Source organism: Otolemur garnettii, unplaced genomic scaffold, assembly GCF_000181295.1.
Source record: "Otolemur garnettii isolate 467f Iridium unplaced genomic scaffold, OtoGar3 scaffold00063, whole genome shotgun sequence".
Lineage (NCBI taxonomy): Eukaryota > Metazoa > Chordata > Mammalia > Primates > Galagidae > Otolemur > Otolemur garnettii.
The window spans coordinates 1,392,900-1,401,655 of NW_003852458.1; the positions used below are offsets into that span (position 1 = coordinate 1,392,900).

Consider the following 8,756-nt stretch of genomic DNA (forward strand, 5'->3'; position numbering starts at 1 on the left):
GTTAGTTGCTAAAAAGAAAGGCAAAAGAAAGCTTCAAGTTGTGTATCCAGAATAAAAACAGTACTTATACTTTGCCTGTTTCCAAAAAAGGTTCGAGAGGTTCTTTAGACTAAGCAGAGTGGGTCCCTGGACACCGCATGGCGCGCGGTTAATTCCCGATTTAGCCATACGCTCACATCGTTAACAGACATGGCAATAAACGCAGGATTCATGTTCTGAGTCAGAACCAGACAAAAATGGGTTTGGGCCTGAATAAAAACTCAGTTTCAAATAAGTTGTGCACTTTTTTCTGGTTACTGTGTAAATTTTATTTTTGCTTTCTTTGCATGATGCCTCTCCCAGAGCCCAGAGTTGGACTGGGCATTGGTGCGTGCTGCCTGGCCCTAGAAAACAGTCCTCCGGGCATCTACATTCACAGCCTTGCCCCAGGATCAGTGGCCAAGATGGAGAGCAACCTAAGGTTAGACGCATACCTGGTGGTAGAGGGTTCTGGTGTGTTCATGAATGTGCAGAATCGCACACGTAGGATGTCTGCTCTGTTACATTCCTTTCAGGGATGCTACAGCTCTGAGTTATCCCAGTCATATAGCCAAGACTACAATTAGTACACACAGCATATCCCAAAGTGAGAAACAAATGTAAATGCAATTTGGTCAAATCAAAGAACTCTGGACCTTGGCTTCTCTACCTGTTTTTTCCTTTCTGGACTCAGAAGTTTAATTTCAGAAACTTGTCATTGCAACTCTATACAGATATCTATGATTATCTCAGTATTTTCTTTCATTTTATATTCGTCAATGTAATATTCATATAAAATAATGGAACTGCTCATAATGGTTCAGAACCACTAGGTGCAAGGGAGCTCTGAAACTGTTCCCTTGACTGGGAGGCCTTTCTTATCAAGTATTATCTCTTGAACTGCCACTGCTGCTTTCATTCCTTTTTGAACACTGATGTCTACATGCCTATTGTTGAAAATCACTGAGCATCTGGTTTCTTAACCTAGATAATTGAGTTATAGCATGGGTATTCTGTTTATATAAGAGATTTCAAGGTGTTCTGTTTTGTTCAATAGTAAGTGTAGTGGGTCCATGCCTACCTAAATGTCACAAGAACGTACATGTGTCACGCAAAGCACTCTGTCCAAACAGTATCACCTTTCTCCCCTATAAGCTTCCAAGTCCTTTAGCAGTTAAGGAATTGTTAAAATGTCATTCATTGATTTGCCATTTTGGGGTCCAGTTAATAGCTTGTATTACGTTTTTAGTTAATCATCAGAGTGAATTTCCATATAAAAAATTTAGCAAATCATCCAAAGTACATTAAAGAAAATATACTTTTAGAACCCAAGGAAAAAAGTTCTTTAATGACATCCCAGGATGATGTTTCTTTCTTGAATGGTTCCATATGTCCGGAGCCTGCCAAATGAACATTCTTCAGACTCCATATAAAGAGTCTTTGTTCTCTCCTACTGAGTTCTCTCCCTATAACTTCAAGTCAAAATGGGCAACTTGTCCCCAATTTCTCATTTGTCCAAATTTGAAACATTTTTACAAATTCTTGGGTAACCTTTGAGCTTCAGATATTTCCTCCTTAAATTATATTACAATAATCATTACAAGATGGTAGGAAGAAAGAAACCAGTGGTGGTCGTGAGGCCATCCATGATGATTGAGAGTCAGACAGAACCAAGTTAGTTGAACAGTGTGTGACACAAGAGTGACCTCTCTGAGCCTGCGGCCTTATCTACATAATGGGAATAATTATACCGGTTCAGAGTGTTGTTATATAGATTGCTTTGTATGGTGCCTGGTACACTATGTGCTCAAGAAATGGGCACATACCCTCTGCCATTTGTTGTCCTTATTATCAATTTTATTTAACTTTACTACTTCTAAAAGTGCCCAGAGATATGCATAACAGCCTTTGCCAATTTAAAATCTAATGTGTTTAAATGAATGTGTGGCTTTTTTTATACCCATGAAAAGATGAAAGGATGGCATGTGCTTCTTCAAAGTATTCAGAAAAGATTTTGTATTATAAACATCTCCCAGAAGCAAAGCTCTTGTAGCTTTTAAAAAGCTGGCTGCTAACAGAGTGTGGGTGTGTTGCCCTCCCTAGCCGTGGAGATCAAATCCTAGAAGTGAACTCCATCAACGTGCGCCATGCTGCTTTAAGCAAAGTCCACGCCATCTTGAGCAAATGCCCCCCAGGACCCGTTCGCCTTGTCATCGGCCGGCACCCTAATCCAAAGGTAAGTATTTGATCATGTTCTGAATATGGGGAGACACATGGCTATTTGTCCAGCCACAGTGATAAACATTCCTGAGATGACACATCTTTGGTGAGAGGGTTCACCCAGCTGGGGATGGACAATCAGCCTATGGTGGCTGGTACATGTGGGAAATGGATCATTGATCTGGACTTGGTTTTCTCACGCTCAGAAAATTGTATTAAAAAATGTTGTCAGTGTTATTTGGTAAATCTGAAATTTGGCCTGGTAGAAAGTAGGAATGCTGAATTCTAAGTAACCGCTACTGGCTGTTTAATCTCCTGCAAGATATTTACCCTCTTTAGGTTTTTGCAACAAGAGAATCTGAGAGCCATGGGCCAATCTGTATGAATCTTTCACTTTCAAGACAAGACAGCTCTTTTTACCCCAGTCTTTTGTTTGCCCACATGTTGGAAATTCTGTCATCTTTAAGTTTAATGCTAAGTAATGAATTAAATTTTAGAACAGGTTCAGTGGAATTTAAAGCTTCTTTGATTAAGCAATGAGAATGTATGAAGATCAAAATAGTATAAAAATAATTTTTAAATAGTTGAAAAGATAACTTCTGAGAATACAACTTAAACTCAGATCATACACTTAGTTCACTTAAACCAATGACTTATTTACATTTCTGTAGAATTTCTGGAATGCAAAGTTTTTTAGATTTTTTTATTATATATTTTAATAATATAATAAAAATTATCATAAAAGTTAACCAGAACAATTTAATCTTATTTTGCCTGTCACACAGTTACCTGTGGCTATGTAACAGCTTACTCCCAAACTTAAATTATAGATGAAACAAAAAATGAAAGACATCCCATGCTCATGGATTGGAAAAATTAATAGTAAAAATGACTATACTACACAAATCTGTGTATAGATTCGATGTAATCCCTACCAAACGATCAACATTTTTCACAGAATTAGAAAAGACAATTCTGCAATTCATATGGAACAAAAAAAGACCCTAAATACCCAAAGTAATTCTGAGAAAAAAGAACAAAGATGAAGACATCACATTATCAGACTTCAAATTATATTACAAGGATATAGTAACCAAAATACCATGGTACTGGTATAAAAATAAACACATAGATTAGGGGAAAAAGTGCCTTTAGATTCAAAGAGGAACTTTTCCTTCTTTTTTTCCTTTTTTTTTTTTTCTTTGAGATTGGTTCTCTGTCACCTGGGCTAGACTGCCATGGCCTAAGCCTCCCAAGAAGCTAGGGCCATAGGCACCCACCACAATACCCAGCCAATTTTCTTTTTCTATTTTCAGTTGAGATGGGGGTCTCACTTTTGCTCCAGGTGGTCTCGAACTTCTGACCTCAAGTGTTCGAGACCCTTCAAGACCCTCCCAACTCCTAGACCTCCTAGAATGCTAGCATTACGGGCATGGGCCACCGTGCCTGGCCAGAGCTTTTCCTTCTTAATGTTCATTTGACAGTTTGTTGGGTCAAAAAAATACTCATTTATCTTATCACATGACTATCCCACACAATTTAAGTAAATGAAAACAAGATAAAGTCTGGCTTTTCAAACCAATTTCTTATTTGCAAATGTTACTTTAGGGTTTTTGCTTCCAAACACTATGATGGAGAACTTATTAGTTGAGTTTTATCAAAATCGTGATGGATCCTATATTTCTGTGTGGTGGACTAAGTCCTCAAGACCAAATGTTTAAATTCATGCTAGGATCTTTTCCATTAACTACTCAGACAGGTGCTCCCAAATCTAACTAAACAGCATAAATACACATTCAAATTCTCCCAGCCATGACTTTCAGCTTACATTCGTTCGCATTTTCCCAAACTGGTTTTCCTTGTTCTGCATGACAGGGAAGAGGGAAGCTTCTTCAAGGCTAATGTTAGCAGCTTAGCCATAGGTACCACTGGCCCATGTAACCCTGCTACTGAACCCGAGGAGCCCCCAGGGGTAAACTGGGATGGGTGTGGAGGTCGTGAAGCAGGCAAGCTGCCAAGCAGCAAAACAATGGAACAGACAGCCTGTCCTTCCCTGTCCACCTCCAACCAATGTCAGCCAAATCATCAACTCTTATCCTGTATTAAATTTATAACCTAAACATTTATTAGCTTCCACTGGTACCAAGCAACATCAACATTCCTGGTCTACACCGATGAATTAGAATATATCTCTGCTCAAGAGACTACAACCTAACCTGAAGGAGTTCTTAACCCAAGGTCCACAGACCCTTATAGGACTTTATGAATTATACAAATTTAGGTATGTGTGTGCATTTATAGATGCAGCCAATAGCTTGCATTGAGGTCTCTCTCATTCATGACCCCAAAAATCATTCTATTAAAGTATAAAAACGTTACTGTTAGACAAATAAAAAAAGATAAGACCTGGTTTACAAAGTGGCCACCACCTCAGTCTAAACCATTCTGGACCTGAGCAGAATACTTCTATAATCTAGGCCTAAGAGCACACTCATTTTTTTCTTAGCATCAATATCACACTGTTGACCCACTCTGAACTTGCCGGTAATTATAATCTCCGATTGTTGGCCTCACTGTCATTTGGTTGTATCTCTTCTATACTTGTACAGTTGCTTTAAATTTTTTTTTTTTTTTGAGACAGAGCCTCAAGCTGTCCCCCTTGGTAGACTGCTATGGCATCACAGCTCACAGCAACCTCCAACTCCTGGGCTCAAGCGAGTCTCCTGCCTCAGCCTCCCAAGTAGCTGGGACCACAGGCGCCTGCCACAACGCCTGGCTATTTTTTGGTTGCAGCTGTCATTGTTGTTTTGGTGGGCCTGGGCTGGATTCGAACCCGCCACCTTAGGTGTATGTGGCTGGCGCCTTAGCCGCTTGAGCCACAGGTGCCGAGCCGGTTTAAATTTTTTTGAAGCTAACCATAGGACACTTAAAGTTCAACTCAACCCCCTTCGAGCACTATTTTTTGTTATTTTAAGTATTTGATGTAAAAATCTTGTTTAAACTAGCTTATCTCCAGCATCATGGTCAGCTTGTATTTAACAAAATATAAACTTCTTTTCACAATTCAAATGCTCATTAAAAAATTAGCCCTTGCCCATGCCTGTCAGTCAGTCATGCCTCTTGTATTATTCCTAGTATTATTTAATTATATCCTAAATGTTCCTCGGCTGCCGTGCGTGATGGACCTGTACACCATTTTACTTTTTTAACTGAATTTTTATTAAATCATAACTGTATACATTTATAGGGTACAAAGTGATGATTGAAATACAACATGGACTGCTTGAATCAAACTAACATAACCATCTGCACACCATTTTAAGAGTAACAAGTCTATGCCAAGAGATCTTATAGGTGCCCCATATGTCTCATCTAGTATTTCTCAATGGCATCACCTAGGGGCTCTAAGTGATGTTCCTTTGCTGTACTGGTTCTCTCCAGTACAAGTAAGTGCTATCAGGCTGTGGCTCCCATCTTGGCTGAGTGTGTGACGTTAATGATACTTTGTGTTTGGACAGAGATCACTATGGGACTGATTCAAAATCTACTCCTCAACTTTTTTTTCAGATTGTTTTATCTATATGCATTCTCAGAAATGTCTTATATAAAAATGTTTTAATGACTATCATTAACATAAACCCAAAGCCTACTTCTGCTTTTTTCCCCATTTTTTTTCTACTTGTCAGTCCCGTGTTGTTCCTTTCTGTTCTGTGGGCCTGGTGCTTCTTTAAGGATCTGCTTTACTTTGATCCACTGCTGTCCCCATGGCTCCCTTTGCGTCACTTTTAATAGCAATTCAAGAGCGGTTCTCAGCTCCCTCCAGAATCTCCACTTGGATTCTACCACCCACATCCCTCCTTTCACCTCAAAAAGCAGGCAGTAGGCTGTGGCTGACCTGATACATCCCTCAGCAACATCAGAGAAAATTAAGTTTTCAGTGGTTTGCAGTCACCAGAGTCAAGGCATGTCTGACTTCAAAATCCTTTCCAACATGGGTCATGCTTTTTTTAGCGGTTCAGTTCATCTCAGCCCAAAAACACATGTATATTTTGCCAATACAATCAAACATCAAAATGGCATTTCAGTGCAAAGCACAATAATCCTGGTGGACTGGTGGTCTGTGATCCCATTGAATCCGCAGGTTGGTTCATGTTTCTAGCCGCGGTGAAATGGTCTCCTGTGATAGTGTTGGAGCTGTGTCCAGCAAAACCAGATTTCAGTATTTGTTTGACTGGATTTCATGTTTCTTCTTAGGTAAACATGGTGTTCTTAGTTGTAACATCATACTCTATTTTTCTTTTGGTCAAGATTCCATTTTATGTTTAATGTATTTTCGTACCACTTATCCCAGCATTTCATGCCAGTAGTACATTTTGATACTCAATGTATGTGCTTCCTTAGTTTTCGTGTTGTTCCAAAAGAAATACCACAAGGATTTTCTTTTCTCTGCTTTTCATAATGTCTGGAGCAGTGGCTGCCCGGTTGGGATATTTAAACCTTCCAGGTCTAGTTGGGCTGAGATTTGGACCTGCTAGGATAGCAACTTCTAACTTATGTTAGATAGAAGAAAGTAATAGATGTCTGTTTTTCTCCTCAAAAGAACAGTTACAAATATCGAAAGTCTAGTATCAGGAAAAATAGCAACCACTGTTTAAGCTGGTATTTTCTCTGGCTTATTTAAACAAAATTATTCTTTACTTTGCAGAGGGGCATGTGTGTACAAGTGTATATGCCTGTGTGCAGACTTTATTCCTGTGGAGCCCACTATAAAGTATTCCAGAAAGGCCATTGTGTGATTGTGATTTGTCTGTTATGTTAAAATATTATACTGAATCCTGTATAGAAATATTTACTTAAGACAGATTGCTTTGGTTATCCAAATATTAGTTATGGTAAATATTATTTTAAGACACAAAATTACCATTCAAAGTTTAAAATATTCTTACCTTTGAAAAAGAAACTATAAATTTTCTTCCTACTTTTAAAAATATCACGGATTTTAGCACATGTGAGGCTTAAAACAAAATCTTCCCATGAATAATAACAGCGATGGATCACAACTGAGGGGGAAAAGCCATGAATGTGCCATGATACTAATAAATAGAGAGGGAACAGACGGGTTACAAAATCACTGCTTTGGAAACTTCCAGAATAATAACTGATTCAGGCAAAAATAATGAATGAACATAAAACCACAGGGTAAAAATACGTTGGGAAGCAGGATATTTATATATTCTCAAACTATTTATTCACAGTTTACTCATTAATGGCTGCAAAACAAAAATCCCAGTGGAGAAATCTGACAAATTCCATCCTAATCAAGAGATCAAAGTTATCATGAATGATGAGACACAGTGACTCTGAGGGCCCCTGGATGCAATGAGAAGGAAGCCATTTGTGTGGTTTTTCTGCCAAAAAAAAAAATGCACAATCTGAGTCTAAGCATGAGGAAACTATCAGACAGATCCTAATCCTAATTGAGGGTTAGGATTGGCCTGGTTTCTTCCAAAATATCAGTATCATGAAAGACAAAGCCTAAGGAACTGTTTCAGATTAAAGGAGACTAAAGACACATGACAAGTAGATCCTGGATTATATTTTTGAATTGCTGAAAACAATTTTTTCATAAAGTATTGCTATGCAAAGAAGTTGATCTGTGACAGTCTGCTACAGGTCCGCAACGAGATGAACTTGCACCAGAATGTAAATCGGTTACATCACTACGCACACCATTCGTTCGCCTGACATTTTTTTTCCCTATTTTTTGTTGATGAAGAAAGCTGCATACTAATTTGCATTCTGGAGGAAAGTCCTTATCTCATCACAGGCTGGTGTCAGACTTTCTATGAACTACTTCCAGCCTGCACACACGCTCTGAATAGCACTTCTAAAGAACCGTGTTGGAACAATTGATCAAGTCAAAATATGGAATGTGTATTAGATGGTCATCAATGTTAAAAATATCTTTTATTTCATAATAGAATCATGCTCATTTAAGAGAATGGTTTTGAGGCTGGGCTTACTGGCTCCCACCTATAATCCTAGCACTCTAGGAGGCCAAGGTGGATGGATCGCTTGAGCTCAAGAGTTCAAGACCAGCCGGAGCAAGAGTGAGGAAAAATAACATAGCCAGGTGTTCTGGTGGGGTACCTGTAGTCCCAGCTACTTGGTGGGCTGGGGCAAGAGAATCACTTGAGCCCAAGAGTTTGAGGTTGCTGTGAGCTAGACAACCTAGCACTCTACCAAGGATGACAGAATGAGATTCTTTCTCCAAAAAAGAAAAAGGGAGAATGTCTTTGTTTTTAGATTACATGCTAAAGTATTTATAGGTGAAGAGTCATGATGTCTGGTTTAGTCAGTACCTGAAACTCTGTGTCTGTGTCTGTGTGTAAGAGGATATGTGTGCAAATGTGGCAAAATGTTAAAAATTAGTGAATCTAGGCTCGGCGCCTGTGGCTCAAGTGGCTAAGGCACCAGCCACATACACCTAAGGTGGCAGGTTCGAATCTAGCCCGGGC

The 8,756-nt window shown here is 39.0% G+C and overlaps 1 protein-coding gene across 1 annotated transcript in view; it reads left to right on the top strand.

Moving 5' to 3' along the window:
* Window positions 1–8,756, top strand: part of PDZD2 (PDZ domain containing 2) — a 258,964-nt gene that overhangs the window by 214,410 nt on the left and 35,798 nt on the right. The window contains exons 12-13 of the mRNA XM_012807050.2: window positions 343–460; window positions 2,122–2,254. Coding sequence (XP_012662504.1) covers window positions 343–460; window positions 2,122–2,254 — 251 coding nt within the window. The remainder of the gene's footprint in view (window positions 1–342; window positions 461–2,121; window positions 2,255–8,756) is intronic.